At 42.3% G+C, this 16,280-nt stretch overlaps 1 protein-coding gene across 9 annotated transcripts in view; it reads left to right on the top strand.

The window, feature by feature from the left end:
* Positions 1-15,662, top strand: part of NKTR (natural killer cell triggering receptor) — a 45,871-nt gene extending 30,209 nt beyond the window's left edge. For 4 of the 9 annotated variants that reach the window (XM_080674655.1, XM_080674654.1, XM_080674658.1 and 1 more), the window contains 9 exons: positions 248-403; positions 1,793-1,880; positions 2,578-2,723; positions 4,190-7,075; positions 9,623-9,718; positions 10,504-10,560; positions 10,876-10,905; positions 11,079-11,180; positions 12,887-15,662. In XM_080674655.1, the coding sequence (XP_080530781.1) occupies positions 248-403; positions 1,793-1,880; positions 2,578-2,723; positions 4,190-7,075; positions 9,623-9,718; positions 10,504-10,560; positions 10,876-10,905; positions 11,079-11,180; positions 12,887-12,974 (3,649 nt within the window). In that variant the 3' untranslated portion in view covers positions 12,975-15,662. Of the gene's footprint in view, positions 1-247; positions 404-1,792; positions 1,881-2,577; positions 2,724-4,189; positions 7,076-9,622; positions 9,719-10,503; positions 10,561-10,875; positions 10,906-11,075; positions 11,181-12,886 lie in introns of those variants that run through there. The other 5 variants (XM_080674661.1, XM_080674662.1, XM_080674657.1 and 2 more) reach the window with 4 other exon arrangements.
* The last annotated feature ends 618 nt before the right edge of the window (positions 15,663-16,280 follow it).

Raw genomic sequence — 16,280 nt, 5'->3', positions numbered from 1 at the left:
GGGCTCCCTGAAACTCTTAAAAGAAAAAAGTTCGATACATTTGACAATATTAAGAATTTTAGTACTTTGGGTTTTCACTTGAGTTGATATTTATATGTTCTTTTTGAGGAAACTATATAAACCTTTTGAATGAGACTTGTAAGGTATCAATAGTTTTGCTATTTAATATCTAATTTTATGTGCTTTTATTATTATGGAATGCAAACATTACATATCTTAATTGGTGACTTGGTATGTTCTCTCTAAGTCACTCTGAGAGAAGTGATAACAATGAAAAAAGGTCAGTCGATTCAAATGCTAAAAGGGAAAAACCTGTGGTCCGCCCAGAAGAGATACCCCCAGTGCCCGAGAACCGATTCTTACTGAGAAGAGATATGCCTCTTGTCACAGTGGAGCCTGAACCGTAAGTAGGATGGTTAACCTGTGTTTTCATTTCTGATTGATGATTTCCATCAGCTTATTGCAGTTCCACACTCATTTATGGAGCATGACCTATAGTCAAAGCACTTGAAAGTTAACTATGGGAGATATCAGATTAAAGAATGACACTTACCCTACTTTCAGAATTCATATTCTGTAAGTAGTAGAAAAAGGGGGCTGGACAAGTTGGTCAGGGGCGAAGTTCTTGTTGGAGGCCTGGAAAGATTTCATTACTAATCTTATTTCCTTGGTTTTTCCTTAGAGGTGAAACTTTGGTTGTCAGAGCAAAGTGAGTTGAACTCTTTGGATGTAATAGAGTAATAAACAGTAGTTGGGGTGATGGAGAATTTGGGTTTAATGGAGAGAGTTTTGGTTTGGGGTGATGAAAAAGTTTTAGAAAGATAATAGTGATGGTTGCACAACATGGTGAATATAATTAATATCCAGTGAATTGTACACTTAAAATGGTTAAAATGGCCAATTCTGTGTTATATATATTATACCCAATAAAAGCTTATTTAAAAATGCTCATTAACATAATGCCTGATACATAGTAAGTACTCAGTAAAAGCTAGCCATTATATTAACAAGCTGAGGTATGAAACAACTTCTTATGCATGGAGAACTGTAATCACCATAAAATCCATACTCTTAAAATTGCCCATAAGATGAGGCACCCATTTCAGAGCATTGAAAGAGGGACAGATTATAGTAGAGAGGTGGAGACAAATGAGCTGTAAGAAATATAAAGTAAAATTAAAAATGACTAAAACACAACTAAGCATCAGAATCAGGAATAACTCAGGATTCCTTCAGAACATTACTTTTTGACAAGAGACATCTAAAAGAGGATTTTGTTGCACTAGCCAGTTTGGCTTACTGGATAGAATGTAGGCCCACGGACTGAAGGGTCCCTTGTTCGATTCTGGTCAAGGACACGTACCTCGGTTGTGGGCTCGATCCCCAGCCCTGGTCGGGGTGCGTGTGGGAGGCAAGCAATTGATGTATCTCTCTCATCTTGATGTTTCTCTCTTTAAAATCAATGGAAAATATCCTCAGTTGAGGATTAACACACACACACACACACAAAAAGAGGATTTTGTTTAAAAATAGTACTGTGCTTAAAAAGATGAATACTGGTATCATGTATTTCTACCCATTTGGGTTACTCCCTTTCCCCTCACCCACCCACCCCCAGTTTTGGCATTTAAAACTTTTGCTTAAAGAATTAGATTTTGGTGGAGTGCCTCATTCTACAAAAGTGCTGGGTCTAAATGAAGTGTTTTTGTATTTTAGGGGCATAAATTGTACATGTAAACATTGAGAAAACTGCTTATATTTCCTAATTTTTATTTTTAATTCTTCTTTCCAGGAAGATTCCTGACGCTACACCCATTGTAAGTGATCAGAAACCATCTGTGTCAAAGTCTGGACGGAAGATTAAAGGAAGGGGCACAATTGTATGTTTGTTAATACTACTTTCTTTCAAATTATCTAAGCAGTAAAATGTTTTTACCTGTAGGCAAAATGCTAGCTTTAATTTTAGGTAGAATCCAAAATCTGTTCAAGGTGTTCTCCATAACTATGGGAAGGTGTTGCTGTTAGAGTTCCCTGCCATGTTTGAATGGGTTTAGGTATGAAATGAACATGTGAAACAATCAGTGAGAAATCTTAGTATGCTGAATACTCTAGGCCAGTGGTCGGCAAACTCATTAGTCAACAGAGCCAAATATCAACAGTACAATGATTGAAATTTCTTTTGAGAGCCAAATTTTTTAAACTTAAACTTCTTCTAATACCATTTCTTCAAAATAGACTTTCCCAGGCTATGGTATTTTGTGGAAGAGCCACACTCAAGGGGCCAAAGAACCGTATGTGGCTCACGAGCCGCAGTTTGCCGACTAAGGCTCTAGGCTAATAAATGTAACCATTAGGACTTCAAAGAGGAAATTTTCACGTGTGATTTTAGGTGAATCTCAGCCATTCCTATTTCTTTTAGTTGCTTTTGTTTGATATAACTTCATATCATCCTCTTGCCACTTCAGTCATTATTGCCTTTGAATGGGGTCTGAGATTGGGTCTTACACCTAACTCTGTCCTATACAGACTAATTGAGGAGCATTTTTAAAATAGTTATTCCTGTCTTTGTTTTTAAAGCGCTATCACACACCTCCAAGGTCAAGGTCCTGCTCTGAATCAGATGATGATGACAGCAGTGAGACTCCTCCTCACTGGAAAGAGGAGATGCAGAGACTGAGAGCATACAGACCTCCTAGTGGAGAAAAGTGGAGTAAAGGAGATAAGTAAGAGCTTTGAGTACTTGCACAATCCCATGTCTGCTCTATTTTAAGTGTTAAGTAGATAGAGACTTACTTTTAGATTTTTCCTTAAAGATTTAAATTTAAAATTAGACAGTGACCAGAGAATACATTTGGGAATACTTGGCAAAAATAGTGCTATTAACCAGGAGGGCTGATGGCCTTGGGGTGCTTTTAATTCAAAATTTTCCCCCACAAGACTGTAAACCTATTGAGTCTCTCAAAGATTTATTGTTCAATTTTAGAAATAATCAGGACTTAAAATTATATAGCAGGTACTTTCATAGCCAGGTCTCTTAGTCACTGACCAGTGAATTGGTAGATAGGAAAATCTGTACCCAGTGTGTGCATTAACTTCCAACCCCAGGGACTATTCTTCTTCAAAGTGACACCCCACAGTGGAATGCTTATTTTAGAAATGGGTCTGGCCTCAGAATAGCTAGTGAAAATATACTTAAAAAAATGAAAAATACCAATGGGACCCTCTCTAATTGTTCATGATAAAATTCTCTTTTTCGGTGTGGGTGTCCTATAGCATGTTTGAAATTGGAAGAGGAAGAAAAAAGTGTGCATCTGCTGTGTGGAAGTGATTTAGACACAGTGGTACTGTGAACTCTTGATTTTGAGCCTGACATTACCAGTGAGATTTAAAGCCTGCATCTATTTTCACGTACTTTTCCTCAGTTTCTGTAGTAAGTAGTTTAAACCTTGGAGGAAGGTCTTGATTACCTCTGTGAGGCTGAGCTAAAATGATAGTCTTGCCAGCTTTTTAAGCAAAAGAGGTTTCTCTTCTAGTTCAGGTAGCTATCCTGTATGCAGGGACTCCACAGGATTGTTTGGGAGCTGAGTTTGACATTGTTCCTGGAGGCAGAGGGTTACCAGCTACTCACAGTCAGGAACATGGTAGTCAGCAATGCTCTTGTGATTAGTTGGTTTGGTTTTCAAAACCATTTTACATTTTCCTGTCAAATTTGAAGTTCTTTGCTTAGCTATGGAAAAAATCCTTCTGTACATGGCCTGTTAGCAGTTGCCCCTGTGTCTGCAGTTGTAAGGTCAGGGTCAGGCCAGTCACTCTGATTTACCCTTCCTGCAGGTGCTTAAAGTGTTGATGGAGCCAGTACTTTGTCATTAACTAGGCTTTTGTCAGTACATTTGTATGGACAACAAATGTCTTTTAATTTTAACACATAGAAGCCCTGGATGGGTAACTCAGTTGGTTAGAGCATCATCCCGATATACTAAGGTTGCAGGTTTGATTTCTCGTCAGGGCACATACAAGAAGCAACAAATGGATGCATAAATAAGTGGAACAACAAATCGATATTTCTCTATCCCCCTCCCCCTTTCGTCTCCCTCTCTCCCTCTTCCTAAAATCAGTACATTAAAAAAATTTTTTTTAATATAGAAAACATGCTTAAAGTAATGTATGCCTATTATGCTATTTTCTATAGGTTAAGTGACCCCTGTTCAAGCCGATGGGATGAAAGAAGCTTGTCCCAAAGATCGAGATCATGGTCTTACAATGGATATTATTCAGATCTTAGTACAGCAAGACACTCTGATGGTCACCATAAAAAACGCAGAAAAGACAAAAAGGTTAAACATAAAAAGAAAACTAAAAAGCAAAAACATTGCAGAAGACACAAACAGACTAAGAAGAGAAGGATTATTGTACCATCTGACATAGAATCCTCGAAATCTTCTACCCGACGAATGAAGTTCTATTGTGATAGAGAAAGGAGATCTCGTTCTTCCTCGCTATCCTCTCATCACTCATCCAAGAGGGACTGGTCTAAATCTGATAAGGGTGACCAGAGCTCCTCCACCCATTCCAGCAGAGACTCATACAGATCCAAATCTCACTCCCAGTCTTACTCTAGAGGAAGCTCAAGATCAAGGACTCCATCAAAATCCTCCTCACATTCTCGAAGTAGATCAAAGTCCAGATCTAGTTCCAAGTCAGGGCACCAACGGACAGCATCAAAATCCCCAAAAAGAACAGCCTCTCAGCTAAGTGAAAATAAACCAGTTAAAACAGAACCTTTAAGAGCAACAGTGCCACAAAATGAAACCATACTAGTACAACAGCCAGTGGTGGCAGAACATATTCCTGTAATACCACTGAGTGACAGTCCCCCTCCTTCCAGGTGGAAGCCTGGACAGAAGCCCTGGAAGCCCTCTTATGAGCGAATTCAGGAAATGAAAGCAAAAACAACCCATTTGCTACCCATCCAAAGCACTTATAGTTTAACAAATATTAAGGAGACTGGTAGTTCATCATCTTACAATAAAAGAGAAAAAAATTCAGAAAGTGATCACAGTGCTTATTCAAAATACAGTGATAGAAGTTCAGAAAGTTCCCCAAGGTCAAGGAGCAGATCCTCTAGGAGTAGATCTTACTCCAGATCATACACAAGGTCGAGAAGTGTAGCTAGTTCACGTTCGAGGTCTAGGTCTCCCTCATCTAGATCTCATTCACGAAAAAAATACAGCGATCGCTCACAGTGTAGTAGATCATCTTCATACTCTTCTGTTAGCAGTGATGCCGGAAGACGAGCAAAGAGAAAATTTAGATCCAGTGGGAAAAACAGCACTTCAAATAAAAGGCAGAGCAGTAGCTCGGAAAAGGCACCTTGCAGTAAATATACCAAAGGCAGAGACAAATCTTCGTGCCTGAGAAAGTACAGCGAAAGCAGGTCATCCTTAGATGATTCTTCAGACAGTGAACACTCAGGTGTTCAGGTGACACAGTCAGCCCAGGAGAAAGAGAAGCAGGTCCAAATGGAAAGGAATAACAAACGAGAGAAAAACAGAGATGAAGAGAAATCCAAGCCTGAACTGGAATGCCCGCGTTCAAAAAAAAGGACTTTGAAAGAGAATCTTTCTGATCACTTTAGAAATGCCAGTAAGCCCAAAAGGAAGAATTATGCTGGAAGTAAATGGGACTCTGAATCGAATTCCGAACGAGATGTAACTAAGAACAGTAAAAGGAATTCCCTGCCATCTTCTGATAAGGAGGAAGGTGAGGCCACATCGGATTCTGAATCGGAGTTTGGTGAAATTCACATCAAAGCCAAACCCACAACAAAGTCTTCAAGTTCTTCACTGCCCGATGGTAATGGTGCTTGTAAGTCAAGCAAACAGCGGTCGTCAACCTCTGATTCTGAGGGGTCCTATTGCAACTCGGAAAACCCAAGAGGAAAGCCAAGGAAGCACAAACACGAGTCAAAGGAAGTTCTGAAAAGGGAACACACCAAAAAAGCGAAAGAGAAAATGAAAGGGAAAAAAGACAAAAAGCATAAGGCCCCCAAACGAAAACAAGCATTTCACTGGCAGCCTCCACTAGAATTTGGTGAAGAGGAGGAGGAGGAGAGTAATGAAAAGCAAGGGACTCAGGAGTCACAGAAGAAAAAACAAGCTTCTGAAAACAGTGAAACTACAAAAGAAAATATCCCCCAAACTGAGATGCCCTGTGAAGATGGCAGCCTTCCAGATAAACAGGATGCAATCACGATTTCATCAGATACTGAGCAGCCTGCTAACGAGGAGAGTAAACTCAGCATTTCTCCCACACCTTTAGCTACTGAGGAAAATGTTGCTAGTTCTCCCCCAAACATTCAGCACATTGAAGAAAGTGTCCCAGGCGAAGTGGAAGACATGTTTCAAGCAGATGACAACATGGAGATTTGTACTCCTGATAGGAGTTCCCCAGCAAAGGTGGAGGGAGCATCCCCTCTAGAAAATTCAAGGCTTGACACCCCGGATACGGGCATTGTTGTAAAGCAGGAAAAGCAGGCAGAGCATCCTGCGGCAGAGGTGGGGAAACAGGAAAGCAGCGTGTCTGAAAGCCCCACGGTGCGGGAGGTGGGGAAACCCGACAGCAGCTCTGCCGGCTCAGCCAGTGCTGTGGAAAGCACAGTGAGGAGGGAGGCGGCCGAAAGGGGCAAGGTCAGCCTCCTGGATAATAAATGGAAGCCCCTGCAAGGGGTGGGAAACCTGGCAGCACCGACGGCTACATCCAGTGCTGTGGAAGTTAAGGCATTGACGGCTGTGCCTGAAATGAAACCACAAGGCTTGAGAATAGAAATTAAAAGCAAAAATAAAGTTCGGCCTGGATCCCTCTTTGATGAAGTGAGAAAGACAGCACGCTTAAACCGGAGGCCAAGAAATCAGGAGAGTTCAAGTGATGAGCAGACACCTAGTCGGGATGGTGACAGCCAGTCCAGGAGTCCAAGCCGATCTCGGAGCAAATCTGAAACCAAATCTAGACATAGAACCAGGTCTGTCTCCTACAGTCACTCACGAAGTCGATCTCGAAGTTCCACATCCTCTTATCGGTGAGCAATGTTCTCTTTCCTTTTTTTCTCCCAAAGAGAGTCTGTTATTGTTTAGCTTGGAAGAACATCAGAATTAGGGACAAGATCACTATTTCCAAATATCTGGAAAGTGAATAAGGAGAAGTCTTGTGCTGTGTGACTCAGCAGATTGAGGACACAGAGTAGATTTCAGGGAAGAAATTGGGCTCATTGTAAAAGGCTCTCACTTGCTATTAAGCTCCCTGGCAATAGAAATCAGTTGCTATGCTAGGTGGCAAGTTGTTCGTCTCTAAAGGTGTGAGGCTGCTCTCTCACCTGTCAGTGATGAAGCCTGAATTTACAGTATAGAAAGGATTAAGAAATTATCAATCTAACCCTCCACTTCACACACATGGGAGATGAGGACCAGAGAGACAAAGTTGCCTGCTCAAGATGAGCATCTAATTGTACATTTTTAAGTACAATTGACATTCAGTATTATTTTGTGCTAGAGGCCTGGTGCATGAAAATTCGTGCACTCAGGGGAGGGCGGGTTCCTCAGCCCGGCCTGCGCCCTCTCGCAGTCCAGAACCCCTCGGGGGATGTCCACCTGCTGGCTTTAGGCCTGCTCCCTGGGGGATCGGGCCTAAGCTGGCAGTCAGACATCCCTCTGGAGCTCTGGGGATGTCTAATTAATGGCTTAGGTTTGCCTTCCCATTTATACTCTGATAGATCTGAGCTGTTGGTGATGCTGGCCGCTCCCATTTAGTACCTTCCTACCACTGCCTTTTGGGTGGGTGCTATTTTATTTTATAAATGAAGACAGTGGGGCATAGAGAAACTAAGGAATTTGCTCTAGGCTGAGATAGCTGAACTCTGCCTCCCTGTTTTGGTTACCCACCCAGGCCTGATGCCCCTACTAGGCTGTGAACTCATTAAAATCAGGGAATGCCTTGCAGAACATCTTGGTCCTATCTAAAGCATCCATGGACACATTTGGTCCATATCTTCTGATCTGCCTAACCCTGTGTGCCATTGCCAGCTAGGCGATCAAGGCAGGGGCAGGAGGTGGGTTATTGGCAGTACAGTCACACCGCAGTTATTGGACCACTAAAACATGATAGTATTTTTTATGTATTAAATAAAAAACATAAATAGCCCTGGTTGGTGTGGCTCAGTTGGTTGGAGCATTGTCCTGTACACCGAAAGGTGGTGTTTCTCACATCTATGTTTCTCTCACTCACTCCCTCCCTCTCCCCTTCCCTCTTCCTTCCTCTCTTTAAAACCAGTAAACATGTCCTCGGGTGAGGATTAAAAATATACATAGAAATAAACATGAGCTCTTTGAACCCGGGGATGTGTTTTAAACATGGACGTTTTTGACAGGACCAAATATCAGGGATCATTTGGTGTTGGCCAAGTGGACATTTTTGATGGACTAAATGTCTGCTAATCCAGAGACTGCTCTCTACTCATATTCCAGTCCCTCACAGAGTCTATTTTATAAGTGTTTGCTGGGTAAATGACTAGAATCTTATTAGGACATAATGTGCTCAAAACTGCATAAAACCTGTGAGGTATTACATTACATAAGTAGCCTACACTAGGGCTATTGTCCTGATCCTGAGTGACACGTATGAACTGGGGAGAAGGGCAGGGGTGTCCAGGTCAGTGCAGAGGGTAGGATTGCATTGCTTGAGTTTTTGTTTGTTTTATTAAACATTAAATAGATATACAAATGAAATAAGTGATTACGGTATAAGAAATAATAAAAAATGTCATCTAACTTAAAATATAGAGCTTGCCATCCCTGATGTAGCCCTACCCATGCTACCCTACTTTCTCTCTTTTCTCCTAGAGTTAAACATTATTCTAAACTTTCCTTATAGTTTTGTTGCTTTTCTTTATAGTTTTATCATAAATGTTTCTGTCCTTATACAGTGTTGCTTTTGCGTGTTTTCAAACAAAGTCTATATATATATACACATACACATATATGTGTGTGTATACACACACACATATGTGTATATATATATTAGAGGCCCGATGCACAAAATTCGTGCAAGGGGCTCAGCCCTTGCAGCCGCGGCAGCCCCAGCTTTGTCTGGAAGGTCGTCCGGAAGGTCGTTCAGCTGTCCGGTCTAATTAGCGTATTACACTTTTATTATAGATATATAAATGTTCTACATTTGCCTTTTCACTCAACATTATGTTCCAGAGAGATAGCTCAGTTGATACACAAGGCTGTAGTTAATTCATTTTCCTGCTTTAGAATTTCATTATAAATCTGTGCATTGATTTTTTAACCCATTCTACCATTAATGGAGATTGGATTGTTTCCTCTTCTGGTATTAATAATAGGGCTCCTGTAGACATACCTGTACCAGCCTTTCCTGGTTTTTCTTTATTTCATTCTGTGCACTTTAAACCCTTATTAGCTGTTACTGCCATACCCACTGTGAGGAGTGCCTGGGAGATCTTTCCAACGACCTTTCCTCTTACTGTGTTTTCCCCTTCCTGCCCTCTAAGTAATTAAGTTTAATAGCATGGGGAGTTGCTATGATTACAGTTTTCCACTCTTCGTTGTAGATCAAGAAGCTACTCTAGAAGTCGGAGCAGAGGGTGGTACAGCAGAGGCCGCACAAGAAGCCGCAGCAGTTCCTCCCGCAGTTACAAAAGTCATAGGTGAGCTGGGAACCCGCCCTTCTGTGTGGTCTCCATCCCGTCTGCTTCTCAAGGCCTGTCATTGCTGAAGGCCAGTCCAGCTTATTCCTCATCTAGTTCTTCCTTTCAAAGAGCAGTCAGATTCTTACTGGCTGTTCTCAGGATGGGATCTTCCCAGAATGAGGAAAGAGAAGCAGTAGATATATTTTAATGAGGCCCTATGACCACTACCTCCTCCTCCTCCTGACTCACAGTACATCTTCCTTAACCACATCTGCAGTCACCTCTTGACGTGGGTGAGAGATTGGGAAAGGAGGAGTTTTAAAGGGGGAACCAAAAGGAAAAGGTAGGCCTCTCGGGAGCATTTTCCACGGCTGCAGCTTCATTTTACGTATAAGTGTCCTCCCTGGGCAGACCTCCCTCCCCCCACCCAGTTAGAGCCTCCCCACTGACTTTCTTTCTTTCTTTTTTTTAAATTGAATTTATGGGGGTGACAGTGGTTAATAAAATTGTACAAGTTTCAAGTATACAGTTCTACAGTACATCATCTGTGTGCTGTATTGTGTGTTTACCACCCCAGGTCACACAGTGACTTTCTTTAGGCACAGAAGAGCAGAAACTTAATCTTTCTTATGAAATCCAGCATGCTTTTTAAAACATCCAACATGCTTTTGAGATAAAGACAGAATCAGTTTAGCTGCTGGATGTCATTGTGTTTTCTTCTTGATGGGCAAATAAGTGTCTAGAGTTTTGATGTAGCCTGTCCTGATCCCTGAGATGACAGTCCCTCCTGTGATTACTACTAGGACGTCCAGCAGGAGCAGGTCCAGGAGCAGCTCATACGATCCCCACAGTCGGTCCAGGTATGCACAGGGACTGGGCAGCCACCTGCGGGGCAGAATTGAGAGGCCTTGTTTTATAAAACCCTTAATTCCCTTTAAAATGTGTTGCATTTTACTGAGAAACTTAAACACGCGTATTTGTCTCATGAAATCATACCCTTTCTAAATGAGGTCTTTATGACAGTTTTTTTTCTGTTGGCCCATTGTACTCTAGTGTCAAAAGGGACAATTGATGTCAAATTGTAATGGCAGGTGTTTATTGAATATAATTGCGTAATACCCACCAGATTCAATCCAACTAACTCAATGTTAATTTTGTGATATTTTTCAATACAGAAAAGAATTAACATTTTTCTGTTTAATATGGTAAGTCTGATTTGGGGAAGCTGTTAAATGTTTTCAGTACTGTTCTGCACATGTGCCTCACACCGTCCAATAGTGCCCATGTTCTAAGGAAACAGCCTGAAGCTCCTAAAAGTAAGTGGGAATATGAGTGTTTGAATAGGAAACCTTAGTGCTTGTTGTTGCTGTTAAAGCAGGTCCTACACTTACGATAGCTACTACAGCAGGAGTCGCAGTCGCAGCCGCAGCCAGAGGAGCGACAGTTACCACCGAGGCAGAAGCTACAACAGGCGGTCCAGGTGGGTCCCTCCCCAGGACACTACACGTTCCTGTGGGCACTTGGTGTGTGAGGCGACAGACTTAGGAGAGAAAGCATAATCTTAGGACAAAAATCCTTTTCCTCTTCTTGAATTTCAGCAACCCACAGGCAGCTACTAAATGTGGCCTTTGTATTAAGAGTTGCCAGGGAATGTGTGTTGGTTATTGTTAATGTTGACTCTAAAATGGATTTTAAATATTCCCATCTCCTTGGACAAACATTTCTCCTGGAAGGAGTAAAGAGAGAAGCCCACCCAAAGCATGGCCCGCTTTTTAAAATAGGGCTTGTTGCTAGAAACAGCAAAGCCAGTTTGTCAATTTTTAAAAATAAATGTATAATAAAATGTCATAATTATTTGCTTTAACAGCAGAATTGAGGTTTGTATCTTGTCATTTATTTGGAGAAATGTGTTTTTTATATATTATATTTACAAATACTATGTTTTATGTAGCATTTTACCTAGCTAGTACTGCAAGTTGTTACGGTGACTTTTTGTAATGTCCCTTTCCTGGGAACTTTCGGTCATACCCTTCCCCCACCCACTGCAGGGACAATCAGTGATCCTTGTAGAATATCATGCTATGTGTAATCTGGACACTTCCTTGTTTGAAACTCTTCAAGGGCTCCTCTGCACTGCCCTCCGCCACAGGTCCAGGTTCTAGCATTGCACCTAAGGCCTCTCCACCCACACCTCCAGCCCAGGCTTTTCCGTCTCCCCACTTTAATGTGCTGGAACCTTTGCTTCTGCCTAGACACACCCACGCCACTATCTCCCCTCCTACCTCTTGAAATGGCCAATCCCCACTTAGCCTGCAGGTCTCCACTGCCCCTGAGAAGTCCTCCCTGACAGCTGACCCTGAGATATGCCACCCCCATCCCCGTGCACCTAATTTGTCTTGCCACTCTTCTGTACTATCCTTGAGCCCCAGGGAACAGTACTTGGTCTACTTTCGGGTGTGTGTGTTCCTAGTATCTAGCAAAGTGACTGGCTCTCAGTGAATACCTTTCAAACTAACTGGATGGTGACCATGTTCTCTTGACTCAGGATCGTAATGCTCCTGTCCATGCCCCACACCCGCACCCCTCACTGGGCACCATTTTGATTTCCATACCCCTCACTTCCTCAGTCTGATGAAATATTGATGATTATTTGGGTAGCATGGAAAATTACTCTGCTCATTTGCATGAGTGGATTTCAAGGAATTTGTACAAGATGTAATGTTTATTTTATCTTAACCTTGATATTACTGCTATCTCATTTAAAACATTTCTGAATAATCCAGTGTCAGCACCCCACTGGTCCATCCATTGCGGTATGCCACGTCAGTGTTGCTTTCAAGCCACTCTTCTAAATAAGAAGCTACATCCCTAGTAGCCAATTTTGCTCAAAAGTTAGAGCATTGTCCCACGGACTGAAGGGTCAAGGGTTCAGCTTCAGTCAAGGGCACATACCTCAGTTGCAGGCTCGATCCCTGGATCTAGTCGGGGTACATGCAGGAGGCAACCAATCGATGTGTCTCTCTCACATCGATGTTTCTGTCTCTCACCCTCCCTTTCACTCTCTCTAAAAATCAATGGAAAAATATCCTCAGGTGAGGATTAACAAAACAAAACAAAAAAGAATCTACAAGAGGAATTCAGAGGGTTGATGGCTAAAAGGTGCTGTGTGTTTGTTTTGTTATACAGGAGCTGTAGATCTTATGGCTCTGACAGTGAAAGTGACCGAAGTTACTCTCATCACCGGAGTCCCAGTGAAAGCAGCAGATATAGTTGAAAATGTCCCCTTTTTTTATACGAATTATATCTTATTTGTAAATATCTGGTAACTTAAAAGTTTAAGAAACTTAATGGCAGTCTGTTATTCTATTTCAATATTAGAGCTGAACTTCAAAAATAGGCACTTCTTAATTGTTACTTGTTCATTTACTTGTGTTCAAAATTTAAAATACAGATACGTCTCCTAAAAATATTTTTATGCCACATTTTACAGTAGCCAACTATGGAAGTGAATTTCATTTTCTTGAATCAAGAAACCATGAAATTTTAGTGTAAGTTGCAATATTATTTTAGACATTTTCTCTCCATCTCATGTGTTCCTTAGAATGCAGCGTTTTTTTGCCCATTTTTCAGGTTCAGTATTTGCTGCCAAGCACAGACCTGTGAAGAACCATTAAAGGTGGCCAAATGTTTATATACCAATTACAGAGTCTAACACATACGTGCTCTTAAAATCAAACCACCTAGATCGATACTGATGGTAGCCAGGAGCATGAGGTAGTGGCTTTGGGGCTCTTGATTCATTCCTTCTGTGTTGTCTCAGAGGATCAGGAAAGTGGTCATTACACAGCCCGCTGTCTGTATTACTTCATGTTGGCAGGCGTGGCTAAGAATGAATCAGCCTTAACTATAGTACCTGCGCTGGCTAAAGCACCTAATGGTTCATGTGCTTTCTAATAAGTACTCTCAGAAGTTTGGACTGTAAAATCATTCTATTCCACTTCACCCTTTGGTGCTTGGTACCTTTTGGTGCCTCTTTAAGCATTGTTCTTCTATACTATATATTGTTTTTACTCACTGGCACCAAACATGGTTCCTTGTCAGCTGTATTCACTGAATATTTGGAGGGCTTCTCTCAGGCCACAGTGTGTGCTGGGGGTCTCTTGGACCAGGCAGGATTGGCAAAAGGGGTTGTGTGGCCACTCAGTCTCCTTGGCTGACATGTGTGCCTCTGGAAGGGTGGATTGAAGAATGGACTTCAGAAGTAACACCAACATCTACCTGCCTCCACCCCGCACATTGTGCGGGGCTTCTAAGTCTTTCAAGTAAGAGACAAAGCAGTAGTTGGATGGTTCTAAGTGGTTTTCCTGTTCCCGCTGTGGCCACACTGACTCAGTGAAGCCTTGGTGACATGAGGAAAACCAGGACAACAGACAGGGGAAGAGATGTATGGGACTGCATAAATTACACGTTCACAGTTTGGGGTGGTTCCTCCAAAAATGACTTGACCTGTAAAAACCGGTGTGATTTTTTTTTTTTATCTAGTTGGAGTTTTTTCCACAAGTGTACTTAATCACCTTAGTGCCAGTTTAGTCCAGTTATGCAGAAGAAATGCATATGGGATGTCTGATGTAGAACTCTGTGCCATCCTACCCCGGGCCTTGCCTGGTGTACTTGGGATGTGGGGAAGAGCCCTCAGTTGGAGGGATTGGACAACCCTCGAAGGGTGGAAGGATGATCTTGGATGTATTCAAACCATTACCCATAAAAGGTTCATTAACAGGGTTATGAGGTCAGTTGTTTGCCAAGTTGATAGATAAGAGTACATTAGAAAACAGGACCTAAGTCAAACAAATGTTCTTGCTAGTGAATACAAAACATTGTGTGATTCACATGAGGGGTTTTCAAAAGTTGCCTACAATGGAGAATATTGCTTTAATAATACTCAGTGGGGAAAATAACTGCATTCAGAACCCAAACAAAAACTGCCAAATCTAATTATGTTAAGGAAAGTTACCCTTGGGCAGTGTGTTGGTTTTCTATTGCTTTGTAAATAATTACCCCAAACTTAAGCAGCTTAAAACAATACCTGTTTCTTAGCTCCCATTTCTGTAGCTCGCAATCTGGCGTGGTATGGCTGGATTCTCTGCTCAGGGTGTCACAGGCTGAAACCAAGGGCCAGCAAGGCAGCATTCCCCTACGGGGGCTCTAGGGAAGCTGCTTCCGTGTTCATTCAGGGAGTTAGCAGTATTCCGTTTCTGTCGGGGCCTCTCTCAGCTCCTTAAGGCTGGTCGAATTCCTCCTCTTGTGCTCCTCTCCATGTTCAAACCAGGGATGGCCATCGAGCCCTCCTGCTTCAGATCTCTCCGCCTTCCTCCTGTTTTCAGGTTCATGTGACTAGATCCAGCCTACTGAGCTAGTCTCCCTATTTTAAGGTCATAGAACATATTATCACAGGAGCGGTCCCCTATTCACAGGGTCCTGGATTGGGGCATGGATATGGAGTGGGGTGCGGGGGGGAGGCACTGTAGAATTCTGCCTACCACAGGCAGTAACTTCACCCACTGGGGCTGCGGGTGGAGTTTTATCCTGAAAGGTGGGCCCTGGAAGCCTCATTTGTTTTCTCCACTGAAAAGAACAGCCCTTGGCTGCAGCCTTCAGCTTGTGTGTTTACTGAATGAACTACAGAGACAGTTTTTCTTCCTAAGGGGATTATTCTGTATTTTAAGTTATTTTTTTAATAAATTTGAATTATGTTGTGTATTGTGCTTAATAGAAAATGCATTGTTGGACTGTTTTTGTAATGTCCTGTTTACTGCAAATGAAACATGATATGGCTGGTATTGTTTAAAAACTAGAAAGTACTTTTGTACATATCGGCAATGTGTAATTTGTATACACTTCATTTAAATTCCCCAAGACTTGAAAGGGGGACCTTGTAGAAATTAAAATGTTACTTAGTCTAAGGCGGAGTCTGTTTCATCTTTCTTTACTCCCCACACTTCAACTAATCTTTCTGAAGTGGAACAGGAAAGCTCCGGCTCTGCTGACCCAGCTCTCAGGCGCCTTCATCTTGTAGCTGAGCATTAGTGATGGCGCAGGAGGCGCAGCCGGAGAGCTTCAGGCAGAGACGTCCCCTTCCCTGCTGACTCCAGAGCTCCTCCAGGCTGTGCTGCTGTCCCCCAGCTGTGACCTGCACGCAGATGTCTTTGCCGAGGAAGGAATGTGTCCCGTTCCATCTGCACGGTGCTGCCTAGGGACAGCACATTTGCTGCTAACCCACCTATCCAGTCTCCACACCTCCCTCCCACTGTGGTTCACCAGCAGGCACATGGCACTCACTCCTGGAGGAAACACGGGGTATTTATAGCAGCCACAGGGGGATTCGAAGGGCAAGTACAATTAACTTTTGCCTCCTCAGCGCTCCAGGATTTGTATTTGCTTAGTGAATACAACATAACCTCACAGTAAGACTTGTTGAGATTCCATTTTCAAAATTCAGTAAAAGTAAGACCCCCAAGTCAGGCAGTTGCTGACAGTAGTCCAGCCTGGATGTGTTGCTTTAAATTGTAAAGGAAATGTG

This window comes from Plecotus auritus (assembly GCF_963455305.1).
Source record: "Plecotus auritus genome assembly, chromosome: 6".
In the NCBI taxonomy this organism is placed as follows: Eukaryota; Metazoa; Chordata; class Mammalia; order Chiroptera; family Vespertilionidae; genus Plecotus; species Plecotus auritus.
The sequence above is the reverse complement of the archived record's forward strand: the minus strand, read 5'-3'. Positions and strand labels throughout refer to the sequence as shown.